The sequence below is a fragment of the Melanostigma gelatinosum genome, assembly GCF_949748355.1.
Source record: "Melanostigma gelatinosum genome assembly, chromosome: 10".
Taxonomy (NCBI): Eukaryota; Metazoa; Chordata; class Actinopteri; order Perciformes; family Zoarcidae; genus Melanostigma; species Melanostigma gelatinosum.
The window spans coordinates 20,642,717-20,666,538 of record NC_136643.1 but is presented as its reverse complement, the minus strand read 5'-3'; the positions used below and the strand labels follow the sequence as shown (position 1 = coordinate 20,666,538).

The 23,822-nt window shown below is 40.5% G+C and overlaps 1 protein-coding gene across 1 annotated transcript in view; it reads right to left on the bottom strand.

The window, feature by feature from the left end:
• Positions 1-23,822, bottom strand: part of thsd7ba (thrombospondin, type I, domain containing 7Ba) — a gene marked incomplete at both ends in the record, with an annotated part of 97,057 nt that overhangs the window by 35,506 nt on the left and 37,729 nt on the right. The window contains 7 exons of the mRNA XM_079276516.1: positions 129-320; positions 6,215-6,318; positions 6,723-6,855; positions 8,313-8,428; positions 12,555-12,786; positions 15,048-15,239; positions 22,974-23,174. Of these exons, the coding sequence (XP_079132642.1) occupies positions 129-320; positions 6,215-6,318; positions 6,723-6,855; positions 8,313-8,428; positions 12,555-12,786; positions 15,048-15,239; positions 22,974-23,174 (1,170 nt within the window). The remainder of the gene's footprint in view (positions 1-128; positions 321-6,214; positions 6,319-6,722; positions 6,856-8,312; positions 8,429-12,554; positions 12,787-15,047; positions 15,240-22,973; positions 23,175-23,822) is intronic.

The window sequence follows — 23,822 nt, the reverse complement described above, 5'->3', positions numbered from 1 at the left end:
GGTTACTACTTCATACTGTGTACTTCATACTTCATACTTCATCCAACCTTTCCACTGGTGAAGATGAAACGGTTTGCTTGAGCGATATCTGTGTCTCCCAATCTGTTGAAGAAAGGTGGAAACTTTACCTGTGAGCAAGCGATTGCGACTGCGGGAGCTGCCGCATCCAGCGCAGTCAGAAAACTTGGACCAAGCAGTTAGAGTGCAGTCATCCTTGCAAGCCACCCGGCACTCTCTGATCTGAGGGGGCAAGGGGCCAGCCCATCGCAGGCACTCTGTCATATTGGCCGACTCTCCGCTCTCGCCAACACAGCTGACTCCTGCAAACACAGAGGGAGGCAAGAATGTCACTCCAATTACACAGACAGTGCACACACGACGGATCACATCGCACCCAAGCTGACACCGAGTCATTGGCGTTGTTTTAAAACTCCCTACATATAATTTCTTAGGTTATCCATGTGAGAATAAGCCTGATTTTAGCATTCGGTCACATTCATATACACAGTTTGATCGAGCAGCAACTGGGAGGGACAGGTCTACTGACATATGTTGTACTTGGTTGAATGGCCTCACAAAGAAAGGGTATTTAGAGAATTGTCACTGAGTAAATCGTAGCTATAAAAAGCAGCGCAGCGTTCATTTAATGCTAATTCAACCTTCAAGCACAACACCCTTATCAGACAACTGTGATTTATTGAATCAAAACAAGGCTTTCATAATAACAGATAACACATAAAGGCTAAATACGTTTGATCAGAGTATCCGTATCTGATCAAAGAGGGATGGATATATCACAACCAGGTACTGGGCTGCAACATGTGCCTGTGTGCACTGAGAATAAGCACTTTGAACACACAGCAAGACCAGATGGGTTATTTGTGTCCCTAAACACCTGATGTAGCGCTCAATTAACCGGAAACAGCCTTTCAGTCTGATGTGGCTGCTTTAGATTACTTTGGAAAATACCCCTGGAAATGTTTTTGGTAATTCTTTGATATCTCTTCCCTCAAAATGAAAACTGTCAAAGACTTAAGGCTGCTCTTTTGTCAGAACAATATAGAGCAAGCCGCTGTTAAGGGGAAGAATATACACTTTAAAGTCAACTGAGAACAGGAGGATCAATATTAGAGGTGCAGCCAAACCGCTAATAAAGCAAAAGCTTTTTTTTTTCATTTTTTTTTAAACAATAAACATTTCAAAGTGAGTCTTTCAAAACCAAGAGAACACGTTGTCCTCTGACGAATGATCTGTAGCGACATGCTCCATCACTTCTGTTGAAATCTAACCGGTTAAATATACTTTCAGAGATGGAAATTCAGACCTTTGTGTTTGCAACTTGCACTTTATGGTGAATTCATCAGGAAGCACAACTTATTAAATGTTGAAACGCAGTGCAAACGCAGTCTTATCTTTTGTCAAACTACGACTGGCGTTTGAGACATCAAATGGGAGGTTATGCTTGATAGAAAATGGTGTGTATCAACACACTAGAAAGCAAAAAGTATATGTATTGCTCAATATCCTGGCATTGTAATCACATTGCACATTGCACAGTACCAGTGTCACAGGAACCCGCATTCGTACGGTAAAATAATACTTTCCCGAATTACCAACAAAGTATTTCAGTCTGCATGGTACCTGGTGTCAGGGATACTTAGAGTAAATAAAGCAACATAAACGGGGAACCTTAAACATAGTGATGTGAGCGACTAATGCAAGTTAACGCCTTTGGAGATTCACTGATATAAAAACATGCCGTTAATCCTTTTGACTGATTTCTATTTGACTTTTAAATTTTGCCCTCTGACAAAAACGGTTCGGTTTCCACATGTCTGCGGAGAATGTGTGGGATGGTCATTTACATAGAAGGCCTCGACAAAGACATCGCAAGGGAGATGATAGCTATTATTAAAGTGTGTTTATGCAACATTCACATTCACAGCGATAGATAAACAACGCTTTTATTTCGCAATGTACGCGTTTAGGTTAAAGAGCAATGATATTATGAGGTGATTCTTATTTTCCCTTCAATAAAACTGTTTGATAAACAACTAATCATTAACAGCTGTTAGTTTTAGTCCAATTAGCCTCCCACTGAGGGAATAATTCCGCGTCTATGTTGGCATTTAATTCTGTCCATTTACTTTGAATGGTGTTCTCTCCCAACCTCATTCTGTCATCCCCAGCACCTTATATTAGCAATGCCCAGTACTGACATTCGGATTTTGAACTGGGAGCCATCCATTTTTCAACATAATTGTTTCAGCCTCCGGTTGCCCAAGCCGAATTGCGTGGCCTCTCACATCATCTCTTCTCGCAAATGTTAACAGAATTTTAGTCACAGTATCTCCGCCACTGACAGGGATCATCTTTAATTACACACTTAGAAAGGTGAAGACTTTTGAGGGGCAGTTGAAAGGACGAGCTTTCAAGAGTATTGTCACTGTCCACATTCATAAAATATATTCTGTGGCAATGTTGTACACTTTCAGAACACCCCCTTAAAAAAAGAACATGTCACATTTCCGAGCATTACTTTTTATGTTGACTCAGTCATACGCCTCGTATAATGTTATTCTGTGTGATGCCTTGTGAAGAGTAATGTGGATTGGATTCATCTTAACCATCAAGTCACAGCAAAAGATCATCAACATGACTCAATTTCTATTGAATCATTTCTCCAACCAGTTCCAGTTCCACTCCGGGAAGGTGCCACATGCTGCCTGAATTTAGACACAGTGTGTTGTAGCTAGTGTGTAATCCATTGGCTCATTGCCTTCTGCAAGTTATCGGGCAAGGATGTGGAAGGTTAATATTCATCTGCTCAAATCTCATCTTACTGAGTAGCACATCTCATCTGTGCCCTCCGGCATGCCAGGTCAGCGTATGTCCAACAGCCCTCACCTCACTCGGTCAGACATTTGCATTCATTCAACGTGCAGCCTTGTGTTAGACACACGCTGAGATGGGAGGAAGCATTTACCCAAGCCAAGGGAATCATCTCTTTGTTAACCATGAAACCCAATAGCATGCTTGTTTCTGTTTGATTGTAACTCTATAGCACATGCATGCCTGAGCCAATGTATCCAGAAATCTGACCGGTCCTTCCCGGGCTGACTTTAATCCCTTGTTGGTAGTTGAACTGTTCTGTAACTGCTGTTTAAATGTTTAATCATCACGAGACAGTGGTCTACTGTACCACTTCCCCAGGGCTGCACAGTATTTCTACTAAAGCTTCCGATTTCCAAATAACACTCCTGTTCAGTAATTCTCCCAGGAGAGCCAATCTGGCAACCGCAACGATGCTGACCTCGAGGAAAACAAACGATTTTTCGCCAGTGGCTGTGTGCCTTGTGTTGCTTCTCAGTTCGTGTTAGTTCGGCCAAAGCGTCACCGATGAACGTCACCGTCTTGGGTGATTTACAAAGCTAGCAATTTACGAAGCTATTCTACATTAAAATGCATCATTTCATTGACCAGTTACATTTGGATATCACCACGGCAATCATGACATGCAGCAAAATATGTCACTGAATGAACTAAATTCGATTCATCATTTATTTTGTTTATGACAGCTGACAATGACATTTTTTCCCCCTTTTTTTGTCATGTTATATGTTTTCGCGATATATTTGGGAAAGTGGTTTAAATGGCTTTAAAAATATTAAATATGAAATTACATATACTGCATGTCAACTTAAGTTTAGAGACTTAGACTGAAGACGAATGCAGAGGTGACCTATATATATATTGCAGTGGAACCGGATGGATGTCTGACAGGATGATGCCGCACAAGCTTGTTCATATTCAGCTTCTCAATGACGAGCGATGTTTGAAGTAGATACCATCTCGCGCACCCTTCCCACAGGATGCGCATGCTGAAACTACAGTTGAATATCAACTGCATGGGAAATGACACGGTGTTGAATATTGTGTGAGCGTTACTGAAATTCATGTCGAGGAAATCTGAACTTCAAACAGCAAAACAGAAAATCGAGAGCTGTTCCAAAATGAAGAAAGCAATCTGACTTCATTACGTGGAAACCGCAGAAGTAATTACATGAACAAAATAAAAGAAAATAAAGCTGCATCTTAATGATGTCATCGGTCGTGATATTAGGTGAATGAGATTGTTTTTTACTTTCTGGGGGTGAGTGGTAGCATATAAAGAGCTATTTTGGGACAATGCAGCTTCTTTAAAAGGTCCTTGAATAACCTAATTGAGAAACTCCTGCTGAAACTTGCTGTCATTAAATCTTTGATATGCTCTCATCCAATGGCCCCATGCCCTTAATATGGGCATATTCCCAATTATTGTGTCCTAATTATACCCCAATGTGACGTTTATATGTCCTTTTCATTGAGTTGGTTCAGGCATTCACTGAGTAGAAGTAGACCCAGGATGAATTCTTTGTGGCTTCAAATCTATATTTAAATCCGGTGTTTCGACAGACTGCAAATTCCAAACCGACACCTTTTCGAAATGTCACAGGTATTTAACTCAGTCATTTTCTAATCATATTCAAATAGGCAGCTCTAAAGGTCAATGAGGCTTGCTCTTAACCTGTGAAAAACCACAGACACTTTCCCCACCCTCACCAAAAAAAGTCATAGAAATCCACTTGAGAAATGTCAGTCATAATTATGCTGCAGAGTAAAAGTGAGCAACGGTGAGAGCAGACACGCTGGAAAGTTCTCAAGGCGGCACACAGAAAGCCACTGACAACTTGAATCACATCAGTAAATTAGATGGAACAGCCAGTTCCTGGGATTTATTGGGACATTTACACTCCTCTAAACGAGTCAGAAATGATCCAATTAACACTCTGGCTCTTTAACGATTTGGGCCAGTGGCAGTGTACACTCAGAGAAATGCGGCGGCTCGTGAAGGAGAGTACGGTAAACAGGAATCTGCACCTTCCAGAAAGCGCACAACACATTCGCACACTTCCCGAGCAACAATCAATTAGGACACAGTACAATACTTGTGATTTGCTGCCGACAGAAATGATTATGTCGTGATACATGTATCATGATATGAACATTTCTCAACATCAACAACACATTACAATGTGTTATATGACGAAAGTGGAAAATATCCCCTCAATGCAAAACCTATATATATTTTTCATAAAGCAGAAATCATGTCATTCGTTTCACCCACAGTTGTACAGACATAAAGACAGTTACACAGATAAAGCAGGGAAGAATAAACCTCTTGAATCTGTTTAGCAGGAATTTAGAATATGCAAATTATACTTCAATGAAACAGCAATGTATGTACAGCAATGTATGTATGTACAGCAATGTACAGCCTGTACATCACTGACATTGTCAGATACATTATTTAGTGCAGGTGCGGGTTCATCACAACAACAAAATGTGATATCTGTCCAGAAATATAATTATATCAATATATTTTTGCAAATCTATGAATGTATTTCTTTTTATAAAGCATACGTGTCAATTTACAAATGCACATGCAGTGCACCTTATGTGCTAATATTTTGCTGGGAAAACACAGGGAATCGAGAGATATTTACAGTGGAGGCTTTCTTTATTAGTAATGAAAACATTTGTTACATAATATGTCTAAATATAAGTATCCATTTGGGGGAACACAGTTGCACTTTAAACCGCTAAAAGAAGTTTATTTATGTGAATTAGAGATCATTTCTGTGCATGGCTTTGCTCCTATTGTGTAACATTTTTAATGGTTTCCTTCTTCGCAGAGAGTTTATTTCCATTATTAATTTGTGTTCTGTGAATCGTAGCACTCTCTAAAAGTCAGACTTAAGGACAGCCAAGAAGCACTTATTCACAATTTCAACGAAAGACTCTGTTGTGTGAGCTGAACAAGTTTCTAAACGTTATGGTGTGAATCCATTCACAGAAGTCTGTGTATGGTTTGTAACAAGGCTGATTGTTTCTTTCAACCTGCTGCTAAGATGTGTTCGTGGCCATCTGACTGGCTGCATTCATTAACAGGAAACCAGTGCTGTGATGAGACCATCAAGACAACAGACGGAAAGGTTCATCTCGTTACACTACCTGTGCAAATTGCCTCTGACTTTTATGTTTCCATCACTTGCTTGTTAAAGGAGCAGTTCTGAAAGGGCTATTAGGTCTCATTAAACAAGTACAGAGCAAATAGACGGAGGAACAAAGCTTAACATGGTGACATCACAGTAGGAGGAGAAAGAAAACTTGCCTCTTGTTTCTAAACCGTTCCCACAGGCTTCTTCTGGTCCAGATAATCCACGTCGAACAGAATCCGGAACCAAGCTACAGCTGTGCCACTTGTTTGTTCTCCAACTACATGGAAGCACAAGGAGCAGCCAGACTTTGGGATTGCTTATTTTACACAACAGGCAAATGTTTCAACAATGTTATTCCGTGTTTGGTTTGCAATTGCTGATCTGGCACACACGCAGACAGCATCCAACCTCCGTATAGGCAGGACAAACTATAATTTGTCATCATAAATGGCTACATTTTCATCTGATTTCGCTTTTTTTTTCTGCAGCAGTAAAAAAAAGTATGTGTCAAAATGCCATGGTATCTGATGTCAATGCCATCACAAAAGCACAGGCAGACATCTCAAGTAATACACAACAATGATGCACCCTTCGGTTACACACAGCCTGTGGTATTATCGAGCAGATGCCTTATCCTTGGACAGGAAAGGAAAATGGTGTCATTGAACTTGGTGTTTTTACCTATACTCTGGACACACAGGAAGTGATTCACACTCTCGCTCTTCAAACAGTGTGTCAGGGCACTCTTGACCTCCATTAGCAGACCTCTGAATGATGGTTCTGTATCGCGACTCCAAGGCGGCGGTTGCGTTTTCTGTTGGACATGAAACACAATCTTCACAAAAAGCGGCAGATTAGTTGCACGGTTTTTAAGTGACTTTTTGTTTCCAGGAGCAACAGAAAGTGAAACGATACTGACACAAATGGCGGATGTCTGGGACACCAAATAAACAGCGACACGATATCGCCATTGCGGTCGAATATCTCAAAGTTGATCTGATGCTGATTTGCTCGCCCTTGTGGCTGTTTTTGGACACCATTACACTGTAATGGCTTCATTTGGCTCACGCTCCAAGGCTCATTACACAACACTAATTACTGAACACTGAAAATGGTGCAATTAAGAAGGTGATTACATCATCAGCGGACCCAATGGTCTACAGCATATTTACAGAGGCGAGATGCCTGCTCGATTCTTTTAAAAACAATTACACACTTTTTGATTTCCAAGATACTTACAGTACACATATTCAAACCCATTAAAATTCCATTTTCCTCTTGACGTGTCGGCTTAATGTAATGGACAGTTAACACTGTCATTTACACTTAAATGTAATCATTGAATACACCAGAGACATCAAGGGAGAGCATAATTGTATGGCAACATTTTTGAATATTTAAACAAAGTGTTTGGCACTGTACTACTACAACATATGTGCCTCGTGTCTCTTGATACTGTGACGATCCACAACAATTCAATTATTATTGTATTGTGCAACGCTGCAACTATTGTTTTCATCTTGGATTAATCTACCAATTATGCTCTCAATTTATCAATCAACCGCTGTAAGATTAGAAAATAACACATTTCCCAAAAAAGCAAAAGTAATAGCTTTTACTCTGCAAAACAGTCTAAAACCCAGAGTCTTTTTGATTCACTCTACCATTACACAGTGCCAATTTACCTTGACATAAATGTTGCTATTTTACAAAAACCCTGTGCCACTAGTTAGCAATAGTTATAGGTTTTCTAAAATACCGTGGAGCTAATAGACGGGGCATCACTAAATATTAGGGGTGTAACGGTACGCGTATTCGTATTGAACCGTTCGGTACGAGGCTCACGGTTCGGTACGCATGACGAACCGAATACGTTTGAATAAAAACAACAAAAAAAAAAACTTTATTTAACCAGGTAGTCCCATTGAGATTAAAAATCTCTTTTGCAAGATGTAAGTAACAATACTACATAACATGAAGGAGCAGTTTTTGTTTTTTATGCTTATGTGTTGCTAAGAAGACACCCCAGAAGATGGGTCACTCAGGTATAGTTCCATCATTGTTCAAAGTCAAAGAATAACTTCATGATGTTAGTTGTAATGAATAAATATATTTTAAAATCAAGTACATTTCTCTGGCATTTATAGTTTTCTACTGTACCGAAACGTACCGAACGTGGCTCCACTGTATCGTACCGAACCCAACCGTGAGTTTTGTGAACCGTTACACCCCTAATAAATATAGTTAATGGAAATTCATGAGAAGAGTCACCTGGCACACAGGTTGATGGGCAGGCTGTCCATTCGCTGAACGGTGTCACAATGCAGTCTTTTTTGCAGGGGAGCAAACAGGGTCGGACGGTTTCTGGACGAGCAGAATCTGAACACCTAAACAAACAAAACAGAGGTCTTAAATTATCTTCAACCCCCAGGCAAGGAGTGATAAACGTCCAGAGTCTCGCTGTTAACAGGACAGGGCAGTGAAACAACTGCCCTGCCCTTGACATCACACATCTCCCCACGGAAAGCATGATTGATTGCATGTCCTCCTGCCTGCACGCTCAGGAAAAAAGGGGGACAAATGTAAAAAATTACAGTTTTCTCACACATTCAATTCCTTCCCTGGGTCCAAATATTGCTCTATGAAAAGGAACAAAAACACTGCAACTATTCAAGCAGTTTGTTTTACAGTTAAATAATATTTTATCTACACGCAAATACAAATGTTTTATGTCATCAATGGATCAAATACACTGTGTGTCATGTGAAAGGGGTTACTCGAAGTGACAAATCAACCAATAATTATCACCCAGCTCTGCAGTGTGTCTCACCGCGGAGAGAACACGATTGTATTTTGGATCATTGTTTTGGAATTACACCCCTCAACGCCATTCTCATCAACCTCCTCAGCCGCAAAAGTAAAAACCTATACTGTACACTACCGGGCCCATTTCCAAACAGCAGACAATGTCAGGTGACTAGCTGGTGTAACGAGCTAAAGAGACAGATATGTATCAGAAATGTATTTTTAATCCATCCCAATTCATGTGTCTTCTAGTTTCATAAAAACAATCTTCGATTGCTAACATACTGTATATTAACTTCATAAGGTCAATGCAGTGTTTTCAGCTTCTTCCACTGCCCTCGGGTAGCCAGAAATAATCCATAAATGCAGCTTCAAGAATCACTTGCATTTACAAATCAATGACAACATTAAAAATATATAAATAGTTGCAGCTCTCTTGTTGTGGAATGACATATGGGATTACAGATTACAACCACATTTGTTTCCAGGATTTTAGCTGAAAGTAGGGGCGAATCAGATGAGTGCATTTATCACCCAATACACATGTAGAGAGCAGCCGCAGAAGTCTTCATGTTGCTGCCACCAAGGAGACAGAGTGTTCTCGGAGGGAAAAATCAATCAAAGTCCACAGCATGGCTGCTAATTAAACCTGAGAAAAGTGAGGATATGCAAACTGTTTACCAATGAATCATTCCTGCCACGCCAAGGACACCATTACCAGGTTTTAAAGAGCGGCCCCCGACTTTCACCAATTTCGTTGTTTTAAGATAGATCGAAAATAACCACGCATTTCCTGTGTATTTAGGCTGCTACATATATTGTGGAACATATCCGTCATGGAGCCTTTGGCTATGTTGTATTTTGCTCCTTGCGCAACCTTGAAGTGGTACTGATTAATGCAGCTATGTAAAATCAAATAAGTCATGAGCTTTGATGTCTTTATCAACAAGCAGCCGAACGCCCCATCCTCGACACACAAACACACACTGAGACATCCCAATTCCATTTCAGAGCGAGTGACTTCCTTTTCCCGACAACCAGATCCAGGTCTCAGTAGAGCTCCAGCATGGTGCCACATCCTACCGACTGCAGAAAGCCAGCACGCACAGGACTGAGATCAAAGTATACCAACGCGAAGGAGGCAAGATACATAAAACCCCATCCTTCCCCGACTTTATCCCTCTTCTTCTGTCTCCCTCTTTGCAGAGATGCATGCCAGAGGGCATTTCAACGCAGCTGAGCAGCTGGGGGAATACTGTGAAGTACGCCATCAGACTACAGTCATGTTCACGGTGTTCCACTGTGACATGGTTTGGAACATTAAATGTCTCTCGCACATTGTTGATTGTTATAATTGCAATCAAATACCTAATTTGTCAATTTCATATGATCCAGAGTTGGTTAAATACTGAATATTTCATGGGGAAATATGAATATGTAGCATGGAGTGAGTACTTTATGTGTTTACTCTTATTACCACTGCTTTATGTGTGAAAGGGGAGCGTAAATGAAACTCAAAATCATTCTAGTGTGAGGTCTGAGGGCTCTGTACTAATACCAAGACAGACCCACGAACCTTTCATTGAGCCGGTTTGCAGCATGGGGATTATTGCTCAGCAGGAAATGCTGAGATGCTTGCTGACTTAAGTGACACTTCTCAAGTACAACATCAAATATACTCAGGGAGATTTAAAGATATTAAGGACAATCCTGTATTTCAAACATAATCGAAGATGAACAAAGGGTAAAGCAATGGAAATGGCAGTCTGAACTCTTCTATCTAGCTCTATGCTGTCCTGTTTAAGTCTAGGAAACAGGCACAGTGTATCTGCCTTCTGAATATTAATCCTATCAAATGAGGCTTGGGAAGTTAAGCCAAAATATCTGCTGTTCGAGACAGTAAAACCCTGATCATGTCTGCACATCATGGAAAGAGAGCAGAAAGGCCCAGCAACTTGTTACTGACAGTCAGAATCAGCTGAATAGCATGTGTTTGGTGCTTTTCCATTACATGAATACACTGCAGTCATAGATGAATAGCAAAGTAATGATTGACTTCACAACTTACTGTACAGGCCAGATCTGTTGTGGAGCAGAAATGATACCTTTCATTAAAGCCTCTGTGGTGGGAGATAGGACGTTCATAAGAAAACAAGCCTCTCCAGAACCCGCTTTATGGCCATGTCAATACTATATCGTGCTGGAGAAGGGCACACTTTGTGAATTATTCATAAATCGATCTTCCTGGTGTTGGGTATAACATCATTACAGTGACAGCACAAAAGCCCTTAGCAGTGTTTGATATTGTGTTGCTGAAAGAGGAGTAGATAATGGCGGAGCATAAGCTGAATGAATCTCAGGTTCACAAAAAGAAATACTAAACTCAGGCAGAAAACACTAAAGGATGCTCAATATACAAAACTCGGATATAATTTAACAGTAGACCAAGTCCTCTGGGTCATTTGTCCGTAAGTGAAAGCACATCTTCAAGTAAAATACTTTAACGATATTTAATCATAAGCGTTTTTTCTTTAAGGGAAACATGATCACTTCTCACCTCCTCCCCGAGATTTTACAGAGCTGTTTTACTCCTCACTGATAATCTCTCATTCGTTTCTCTTGGGACTCATTTTCTAGTATCAACTCAGCAAAGTAGCAGGGTCCGATTCAGGGACGGAGGAAGAAAATATTCTGTTACAAAGTGCCATTCATATCCGGGCATAATGACTCAAGAATAGATATGTTCGTTCATATTTTAAGGCATATACATGGGATTCAGAGCATTAACATAGAAGCCAAAAACTATTTGCTTTGTAGAGATAAAGTAGAGTAATGGCTACTTGACCAGCGAAAGTTGTTCCTCCTCTGTATGTGTTGTTATCCGAGCTTCTCCTTGCTTTGTTGACACAGCCTGGTCGGCCGTGCATGCGTTTAGTGCATGTGAGCCGCCGCTCTGCACTGTGTTCATACGATGGTTACAGCCAATTACACCGAAGACGTTTTTCCCACCCAGTTCCCCCTCAGGTAAACTCTGTTAGCTCTGCTGGCACTTTAGCCTTAGTTTGCACTGGTACCACTGTTAGCACCGTTAGCTGCGAGCCGCCGGCTCAGCCATCGCCACGTTGAGTGCCGTTGAGAGGCAATATAAATGCTCCCGATCTCGTAAGAGTAGGGCTATCATAAGAATGTTTGAATATTCATTCTAAACCCCCCAAAAAACACGCTGCTGTTTATCTATTTTTGCGCATTATGTCCATGGCACAGTGTTCTGCTTGACCAATCCGCACTGAAAGTGCTGTGAAGTGTCTTTGACATCCTTCACTCGCTCATCCCACAGAACAGATACTGTTCTATTATGTTGAATATAACTATCTACACTGACTCCGTGAGGCGGAGACCTCCCGCATTTTGTTGTGCTTTGAGGGAAGCGTACTCTGCATAAATACAGCTAACTAAAACACACAAATGCCCCACTGCATGTGTGGTTTGAACTTACTGACCCTATCTATATTGATTGATCAAGGTTCCCAGTCTGCGATGTTTCCCTACAGGCAGATTCCCCTCACTTGCCACGGTGGGCGGGCAAATAAATTAAAATAATCAATATGGGCCTACGAACGCGGTTGATTTCTTCCCAATAACGCGGACGTGAATACTATTTTGGTTCAGTAAATGTCTGCTGTCAGTCAGCCTGCTCGGAGAGCGTACCTTTTACTTGTCACGGGTCCAACGTTCATCTTCATGCAGCTCACTTTGCTGATCTGAACACCCATAGCACATGTAGAGGTGCCATTCCAGGAGCTGGTGCCATTGAGATCCATGGAGGCATCCTCAACACAGGGACCCCAGGCGGAGGCCTCCCAGTAGAACACCATGCAAGGGTGGTCATTACAGACTCTCCACTGCTCCAGGGCTGGCGCTGCCGGACACTCCTTCCCTCCTAGCCACAACGACACAGGAAATAACCACAGAATCAAAGGCGTGAGGACTGCTGTGTAGGTCTTACATTTGGCATTCTGGAAAAAAAAAGCTGAGTATGGCTCAGTTCAGTGTTTGGCTGTGTTTTTGAGCAAACTAAAACTAGTACTAGTCTAAAGAAAAGCAACATTATTATGCAGCGTACATGTCACCTACATTTCACCTGAAGTAACAAGCTGAAGTTAGCTGCTGGAAGTCAAATGCTAATATAATCATTGACCGCTGGCTGCTTTGCGACAAAACAAATGTTTGTTCGGGTTAGCTGAGCAGACACATTACAAGTTACAGCAAGTTTGAATTACAAATGAAAAGTCACAGTAAGGTCAATGTAACATATTTCACAGTCCAATTAACACACTGCCCTCAGACACATAACAACAGTCTCTTAGAATATCCTGCTCCCTGTGTCCTTGTGGTATATATCTCGTCATTATTTGGACACATACTGTCAAACAATTCTGTATTCACCAAGATGGTGTGTATGGTAATGCAGAACAGTAGGCTACCACAGCAGAAATGACAAAAATGTATTGTGTTTTTTTTCCTTCAGATTCTCCCTGTTCTCATTGTGCCCGCCCTCATCATTTTGGCTTCCATGACTTGCAGTTCAATGAGATCATGCTGAGGCAAATGTTCACATGTAGAGTGCATCCAAATATGTGATGAATGGTCAAATAAATGGTCATGGTCAAATAAAATAAAACTATTTTCTTAAGAACATTTTAAAAACTGGAAACCACGACATCATGCAGGTAACTATTTTGATCATGTATCACATGTACAAACATGTGAATCAAATGCATGCTCAGATACCACACATGCACATGACTGGGTGTGCTGAGATTTAACACTATGCTTGATGTGTACTGGCACTACATCGGTTAGAATCCGTCCAATCTACATGGATGCAAAACTGGGGACAGTTTCACTTGAAGTGGGCTCATAGGTGTCATCTTGGAGAGAAGTAATTGTCCTAAAGCTAACTGTAACTCGCAGAAGGGCTCGGTCGAGTTTGTCAGTGAACCACAAAGAAACTCCTGCATCTTCCAGTCTGTTTTGCATCATCCAGCACATCCATACTATCACACAACATGCAGGCAGATGAACACAATTACAACACACGCACACACACACCTCTGCGAGGCTAGCATAACAATAATTATCAACACAGTGTGCAACCTGTCTGAAGCTGTGAGATTCTTTCATCAGCTGTTATTCTAGATATGCGTTTGGTTACAGGGATTAATGGGCAGTAGCTGGCTGCCAAGACTCCAAGACTCCGCTGTCTGACTTAAAAACACAACACTTGGAGTAGGCAGAAAAATACTGGCCAGAGAAAGACTCCTTGATAATGGATGGTCAACTCAAACCTCATATGTGTTTGAGATGAAAAATGTCTGTCTCTGATATCTACAAAAACAGGAGCCAAAGTAATCCCACAGTGTTGGGGAAAGCACTCTGGTAAAGGCTTTGGCTGAAGCAATTTTTTTGTTTTTTTGTTTACAGAGTTGAACTTTAAATCAGTTTACTGGTTTTGATTCCCAGTTACAATATCAATATCACACATCCTGCAATGTTGTTACTGTACCACAGCAGTTTTTGGAAGTATTTTGGGAAATAAGAAGACTACTCCACCGATTTAGCGTTGCACTTTTGCTTAAAATCGGGCGTCTACGTTCAGCAACTTGAGCAAAGGCAGTTCAGTTGGAGATTCAAGTGTGTTATGCTAGAAGCAGCTAATGTGGCCTTAAATTATATCAAACCTGCTTTGTATGTATTCCAGATTCAGTTTTGTCAACCTGGTTTCCCAAACCCAGTGAAGATATCACAGCACTGTAATATGTATTATGTAGCTGAGAATGACAATCCCTAACCTCGTCTTCTTCCCTTGTATATAAATCTCTGTACTCACACTTCTTAGCATTTAGTGGGTATCTTGTATGTAATTAACAGAATCACACACTAAATGACAGCTATGATATAAAGTGTTTGCAGCAATGCCACTCACAAAAAGGCATATTTTGTAATGAAATATTTGAGGAAAATAAAACAACAACCCTGTTGTGACATTTTGTTTGACTGAAAACTGATATCTGGGAAGTTCTGCACAAAAACACAACGGCAATAAACACAGAAAATAACTACCGGTAGTAATAATAAAGTTACAACAATAAACAGCAGGTTGGAAAAGATTCAAAGAAGTCATAGGGGAAGTTGCGTTACCTTTCCCCGGCATGGCCAGCACAGTGCGAGTGCGGCTCTGTCGACCCTCTGCTGTCTTGGTGGCACAGCTGTGTGAGCAGGGTGACCAGGGAGACCAGGAGCCAACCACACAGTCTGCAGGACAGGCCACCTCGCAGGCCACCTCTGTGGGGGGAGGGGAGTGTACACAGTGGGCCACTGGCACGTCGTTCCCTGAGGAAGGCAAGTTAAGATAAGTCAATTAAAACAGAGACATCAGCTTGATATAAATCACAATGCGACACATTACATTTCCTGTATCTAGACTTGACCAGAAAGCAATCAGGTAGGCTTTAAATCCAAATCCAGGTAAGGGGTTCATAAAATCACAAGTGTATGTAAGAACAGAGAAAGTACAACATAAAAACAGGCATTACTGTGCATCTGGGCTGATGTGAATACTCCTAAAACAGAGTGATTGTGATCCAACTACATGGACCACCTCAAGAGGTGAGCGGGTTTTTATTCTGATCACACTGAAAGAGAAAGTGTAAATGCAGTTCACAGAGCACACTTTGACATGCTCTGCTTGTCTCGGGTTGTTTACCATTTTCTGTCAGGCTGGAGAAGGATGTTGTGGTCCTGATGAGGTGTGCAGTTGTGACATGGAAATAGATCATGGGGGCGGGGGGATGTCAGTGTTGACACTGTTGCCGCATGTTAATGCCAGGTGTAGGTTTATTCTAGATACAATCAGGTGTATAGGAGATGTATGTCCCAATAAATAGTAACAAATTAAAGAACTTGTAATTACGATTTGTAATAGCCTTAAGTTTATATTTTTTATTTTGTCAAAGGTGGTGGGGAATTCTTCTCTAGCACCAATGCAGTGAATGCAGCACAGAGTGTAGTGTTTGTGAAGGCAGCCCTAAGGCTGGCTCCTCCCCAATAACGCCCTAATCAGGGCCAAACTATAAAAGGCACCTGTTTACATTGTTAAACCAAATAGGTTAGTTTCTTTTGTTTTTTGTATTTGTTCCTCTTTCTTTAGGTGAAGTGGAGTGCCATTGTTGTGAGGCTATAGGCACCCATGGCGAGGTCCCTACATCTTATGCATGTAAAAGCACAGGGATACGAGTGTAGACTGCACCATTTCTGTTGTGAGGATTAACGTGTTGCACCTGAGGTGAGTAACCGGTAGCACATGGGTGCTTCTCAGTGTCGTCTGCCTCCCCACCAGTGGTCTCAACTTAGATTCCCTGAGCTTTGCTCAGTTTTCATTGGGCAGGACATTTCAGCAGATTAAAGATTGTTATGGTTTTAGAGTTTTTAGTCAGGCCGTTTTAGCTGAGATTGTGGAAACTAATTATTTTAATCCATTATTGGTTTCAGTTATTTTCATTTGTCCATTAATATTCTTTCCTCCCCAGCAGCTCCTGTCCTTGCATATTTGATTATTTTTTGATCCCTTAAATAAATCCGTTGGTTCATTTTACAAAACACATCTCTGTCTTATGTCAGTAACAAATCTCTGTGCCTTCTCAATTTTCCAAACAATATGTAAGGTTCTTAAATCCGTATTTTCTGCGGCCTAATTCCAGGTTGCGTTGTCGGTCCCCTCTTATTCTCCCCTTAATTGTCAAAGATGTCCTACACAAAGTGAGCTAAGATCTTGAGGCTGCTGCTCTTAAAAAGGAATTGTACTGATTGTAGTTTACACAACTTTTTTTTATTGTCAGTGAGATTTCAAGCTGTGGGAAATATAAAGTTTTTGCTCAGCTCGGCTCCCGTCCCAGGTAATTATTTCAGGCATCCGTGCTTTATATAAGTGGGCATGAAATGAAACATGGAAAGCGCCACATCATCTGTAAATCAACCTCTCTGACCTACATTTAGAGGGAGGGACACCGAGTACTGTGTCTTACCATTTATAGTACCAGTGTAACTGTTATGCAAATAAGATACCTATTTTTCACTTGTAGGGTGAAAATGGACAATGACATACACCAAGATAATGTTTAACAACTTTAAATGGTAACTGCTAAGTGGAAAGTTTTTAAGTTAAGGAAATATGTAGTTCTTGTTTCACTTTTACAGGAATGACTGGAGAATTTTGTCTGAGTTTGTCTAAGAATTTTGAAAGTTTGCCAAGTACAGAGAAATCAAACCTATTGTTTACAGGTCGATGAAATCCCAACATCGTCTTAATTATAGCCCTACCTGTTACGCAAGTTTGTAAAGGTACCATTACACATTCAAACTGTCAAATAAATGCCATTTAAAAAGACTATTGTGGCCCGAAGGTGCAAAGCACATAACCATTCAACAAAATGGAAACACATTATCGAACAAAATCCTTTACCAAAGAACTAAGAATCTTAATATCATAAAAAAAACAGAGAGGAAGTAAAATGAGCAGCATAAGCATAAAGTAAAATATGCTCTGAAAAACACATTGACGTTAAAAATGTGTCTATGTGGGTCTCTAAGGGTTAAACACTGTTCTGCTTGAGAATCACAAAGGACTAATGAATATGTTAGCAAACAAAATTAGCAAAATGCTCACAAAGCTTTACCTGGAAACAGTGCCGAAAGAAAAAATGGTATGATAACATGAATACAAATACACAACTTGAGTGTGTGTGTATATGTGTGAAACTACATGTGGATCTGCAAATAGATGGCTGCCCTGGGGGTCCTTTTGCATTATTAATACAGGGTTCTGTAGTTTGGGCTCTTACTCAGATATAATACCATTGCCCCCTGCATGCAATTTCCACATCATTTCTATTCTGCTCGCCCACCCACCAATTAATGTTCTTCACCGTTATTATTCAGGTAGATGGAGACAAAAAAGCGAGAAGTCCTCGCCTTTATTTAAGATTTAATAACCCCATCCACTCTGTGCGGGCAGCTTTTAAGACAAAGCTGGCGGGTAAACGCAACAAGGCCAGTTGGAAAATATCTCTGTGAACATCAAAGCGGGTTCTGACGAGCCTGGGTCACTAATTCATGTTTTCCCTGTATGTGGCTGTCAATCATTAGTGACTGTCTCAAAGCTAAGTTTCAGGCTGCTTTTCTGAGGGCGCTATCGCTTGAATATTGTTGACCAGTCGAGGAGAGAGCAGTTCGGGCGGATGCTAACCGTGCTGAGTTATTGTCGTTGGGTTCAGAAATGTCAGAGCCTCAGTAGGTTGAGGAACGTCTGCCAACATTGATGAACAGTGAATGGTTGCTGTGCAGAGAGTGGGAGCTGTGGGAGCTGTCAAAACAACTTTACGAAGCCTGGAGCAAAAAGCCAGTGGGTTAGGCTAACACAGCACTTTTGTTTTTACTTTGCCGTAGTTTACAGCCCTATTAAGTGATAGTGGAATACAATAAGCGCCCATTAGCCTCCCTGTGTGAGATGCCATATTATTTTTAACTCAGTTTGCAACAATTGTAGCAGAACCTTCCAGCTCAAAAACTGCATGCAAGGCAACTCCTTATTCACGTAGCTATCACAAATATGAAGATGATAATTGTGCTTTTCAAAGTTGCAGATAATATGGTTTGAAGTTTGAAAGCTTTCGTCTCTGGATGGATGCCACATGATGAGGAGGGGCAATGAGACTGCATTATGTCACTCATAATCAAGTCATGTTAGCAGATAAATAAAATGAGGTGATGTGAGGAAACTGATGGTATCCCGAAGGGTTGCAGGGGTCGGCAACTTTTCCAATATGAAGTGTGATTTTTTCATTTTATTGTTAATCAACATTAATTAAGGTTAAGTTTAATTATGACACCACATACAAATGTTAACCTCCAACAGATCTGTAATCTCATTCCATCCATATAGGCAGCGAGCAGCGCAAACATTTTTAGAAAAAAAACATTTTTCTCCCAGAATCCGGACAAGAAGGCTGCCATCTTTATAAAAACATCCACATCTGAGTTAAAATCTTTAACCTTACCAACCTTCCACCAATCTTTTCTGCAATCGAGGTAAGAGTACTAGCCAATCAGAGGCTGAGTGGTGGATCTTTGTGGAATGCAGGTGGATGAATGAATCAAACTTCTGGAAATAACTGGTTGCACAACGGCCAACGGCTGGGCAAGAGGTTAGCATGTGCGTGAGAGGTTTCTTCAGTTTCCAAAAAACTCTCTTGCTTATTTATTGCTAGTTATGGTTATGCAATGTGAAGCAGATTAAGACGCTAAATCAGGATGTTGTAAAAAGAATCTGTTTAAATGAAATTATAATGAAAATGAACAAGCAACAATGGATAGATAAATTCAGAGATTCAACTGTAAGAACATGCAATTCCCCGTGGAACTTTTTAACATACAGAACAGTCAGCCAGTGTCATTAATGCTGAATCTGTAATTCAATTGGTGTGGTGATTGCACTATGCTTAACTGCGAAAAGAAAACGCCAGAGTTGAGAGCCAATCAACACTCTCACACATCATGCATTATCAGTTAAAATTCATATACATCGATACCATGAATGTTTTCACACTGTTACATTCATTATATTGGGGCTTCGGCAATGCAATTATCTATGTGGCATTTCATTTTAAAAGCTAGCAACTAAACAGGACGCCTTCTTTAAGTTCCGTAAGAAAAGTAACAACTTTCACTTTTCAAAGGGGTAAATGCCTCTGGATTCACCCTCCTGGCAGCTATCCACATATGTCCTTAAACACCCCTGGGCCAGTCTGTTCCATTTCATCTATACCTGAGTGGTTTCAGGAATTACCTCATGTATTTGCTGAGCAATAAAAGCTTGGCTGTAGGTGACAGACGATGTTTTCTGATTGCTTGAGCGGCCACAGATAATAATTTAAAACTCCATTAGATAAACTTCCCGGGGAAAGTGCTATCTCTGTCTCTCTACAGGCATACACTTTCCTCAGACAACACCAGTTTTCAGGTTTGAAATGCAGAGTGGTTTTATGCTGAGAAATAAGAAGCTGAATGCTTCGTCAATCAAGGAGTAGAGTGGGGAAAACACTCCATACCTCAATTTACTTATTTGAAGTTCACAATCTTAAATGGTACCCGCCAGTTCAAAACACGTACTTTCCTCAATCATCATCAGTCATCAACAACAGCTATCTTCATGGCTTTTCACTGTCATCTCTTCAAATGCTGCCGTACACTGGAAGCATTTGTAAGCCGGTGCTCCGATAAACTGACAATAAACTGAACCTTTAAAAGAATGTCAGCAATACTTGTGTTCAGAACATAGAAGGATGGTCCTAATGCATCAACTTCTAAAGGGATTGTCAGCCATGACATGCCTGGCCACATTGCTGACCTTTCCACACGCATCAACCTTCGGCAATCAATGACAGTATTTGTATGTACTGTAAAGGATAATTGACAACGAGGTGACCTTTTAAGGATTTCAACACAAAAAACGAATTCTTTAACTGACAACATTGTCAGAATTCACCGTTTAGAACTAGCACATTGTGAAATTGTCTAGTGTGGCACTTAACTCGACATACAGAAGCTGATAAAAAAAACAATGTCTTTCCTCAAACAACGAGACCATACGACAGTGTTGGCTAAGATGACATGGATTTTCCTTCCCCAGAAATCGTTCACTTCTTATTCATAAACAGCTCTGAACTCCAGCTCAAACATCTGTGACCAACCCAGCTCAAATCAAATCAGCTTTTTAGACAAAGAAAGGTAGGCCATCTAATTTATTTGTATGATTAGAAGCCAAGCTGTTCCTAATGAAAGATATGGGCATTCACAAATATCAGAGATGCTTATTGCTTCTGACAGCATCTCAGATTTTTGTTAACAATCCTTTCACCGTTGCAGGTATGTTGCTCCTACCTCTCCTTTCTCTCACTCCTCTCATCCTGTCAGTTGCAGCAGCAAACATGATTGAAACCAAGCCAACAGTGGCTATGTGCGAAGGTTCTGTACTCTCTACAATTCAGTCTGAACAGTCCTGCCACAGCGGCTCCAGATTCCCATCGCTAGCTTCACAGACCTGTGAAATATTATATATATATCTTTATCTGAATGTGCAGACAGACTTGCAATTAGCGACTGCTTTCTGCAAGGTCCATGGAATTTATATGTCAAGCATGAAAGACAAGTACCTAAAAGTGTATTCTATCGGGGGAAAAAACTTGACCGTGATCATCATCTTCATAGCAGCTTATTCTGTCCATCTAATCGTCGATTTTATTTTATTTTTCCATCTGCCCACCATCCAATTCATTAAAGAAAAAAAAACAGCAATACTGGGTTCTAGAACCATACTGGGTGTGGGTTGTATAGGTGTAATGAGCAGATGGTGTCAAAAACAATGCGTTTGTACCATTTCTCAGCCATTCGTATTTCATCAGAACTATTCACAACTAAAATATCAAATCAAAATACAAAATGTCTCCGGCAGCATGTATTTTTTTAAATGACAGGAAATAAACATTTGTACACTTTAGCGTTCGCTTTTTTCAGTAAACCGCATGGATGTAAACAGACGACAGCTAATGACAGTTTGACAGTATTTTTTTAATCTGGTTCCGCTCCACTCCAGTCAAAATATACCATTTATTAGCTGCATGTATCTAAAATAGAAATAATTATTCTATCATGTCTACAAGTGCTTTTTGTACAGTACTAGCTGTGACATTGTGAATCATACTGTCTTGCTTATGTAAGGACTTGTAGTCCATATCACTGCAATACAGTGCAAAAAAAACCCAAATAAGCTTTACAGGATTTTGCATCACTGAAAAACTTGGCCCTGACACTGCTGTGACTGTGTGTGAAAATAACTCACCGTGCTTGAATGATAAGTCCGATCAGCCAATTAAGGAAGCAACAGTGAACAACTTGTCAACATTCTCTAACAATAAATCCACAGCAGATGATTTCATAAGCCTTTTTCCTCAAACCCGCCAAAGCTTGCATTCTTAGTCGTCCTGTCAAAACTCATTAGACTCTTCTGTTGGCTAATACATTTGGACCCTCCACTGGCTTCCTGACGAACATACACATGATCCATTGTGACAGAATAATAAAGCACAAGCAAAAAGAGGCAGCAATTAGGTTTATAATCTATGAAGATGAGCAATTAATGCCTGCAGGAAGCTGTGATTCTGACTTTTAATCAGGCCAATGTTTTCTGTGCCCATAAACTTGGTGAAGAACCCTCATGAATAATCCATGCTTCGTTAACATTGATGTTCCTATCAGCCAACATGAGGATATGGCTGAGCACAATGGCTCACATTACACCCGATAGTTCATGCGTCACATGGCTACTGATAGCATTACGTGTCCGGACCATAGCACTGATGGCTTTACTGTGGCCTCGATGAATTTCACTGCTACTTTTAGAACTAGCCGAATTAATGTTGCAGTCTATGGTTTGCCCCTTTTTTAATGTTATAAAAACAACCAATACTCAGCAACGGTTATTAATCGTAGCTGTCATTTAAATCAGAGCTGAGTTATAAAGATCAATGTAATCTGTCTGTAGCACCCTAATTTGACTACTGAACACATGGATACATTTGGATGGTCATTTTAAAACATTCTTAATTAGAGGAAGATATTGTTACAGGAATAGTTTAACATGCTGGGGAAGATTTATTTTTCTCTCTCTTGCTAAGACTTGCTAAAAATATCAATACAACTTTAATTTCCCCTTTTATTTGCACACCCAGAACGTGGTTAGCTTAGCTTAGCACAAACTGTAAACAGAGGGAAAGAGCTGGCCTGGCTCTGTCCAAACTAATAAAATGTGAATACCAGCTGCTATAAAGGATTGTATCAATCTGCTCATCTAACGACAAGAAAAAAAAGGACGCAGATTTCCCTAAATGGCAAAAATATTTATTTATTAGCTGGAAGGCCAAATTGAACTTCCAACAAAAACCGTAGTGTGAGCTGAATGTTTTCATTTTGAGGATAATCTGTTTCCCTTACAATGCCAAGTCAGGACTGTACCTTCAGCGCTGACACAGGTCACATTCTGGGCCGCCGTTCCGGGACCACAGGAGTGTTTAGTGGGAATGCATCTTTCTTCTTGTTGGACCTGCCACAGGTAGCAGGCAGGATCCTCACACTGGATGAACTCCACCAGATGAGGACAGGTCTCCGGAGGACTGCTGGACTCCCGCAACACCTCTCTCCTCCTCTGTCTGAAACCTGACGAAAGGACAAGGTTGTCAGAGAAGACATTGATACTCCTGTACAAAACTACACAGAACCTCTCTTAGTCAATCAATAAAGTACAGTATTAAGATGTGGGCTTGACTGGACATTATCTCTGTGATCAATTATTTAGGTATTTCATCAACTATGCTGTAGTCAGCAGCAGCAACTGCTGATAAAAGCAACCACGTGTCTCCAATAATCATGGAAGTTAAAGATGACGAATAAAAAAGGAGGAGAGCATCATGTCTTTTTTACCCCTAAAAATGTGTTGCAATTCTACATATAATATTGATAAAAGTGATGCTTGATATAGCTGTGGTTTTGATATTTGTCATCTGTTAAATGACTCACCTTTTAAAGGAACGCATAAGATATATTGTAATAAAGAGACAAGTGGTACATCTATTAGACTCAATGGCAGCACGAGGAGCTGTCCACAGTCTATTAAGTACTCCCTTTCCCCTTCCTCTGCCAGCCTGGTGATTTGAAGTGATGACTATTCCCTGACTCATTATCTACCAGGCTCCTTCCATTGTCATTCTCCCCACAAACTTCATTAAACTAGTCAATGATACGATCAGCGGTTTAAAAATACAACTCACATTATTTAAGTATATTTAGTATTATTTAGTATTGTGA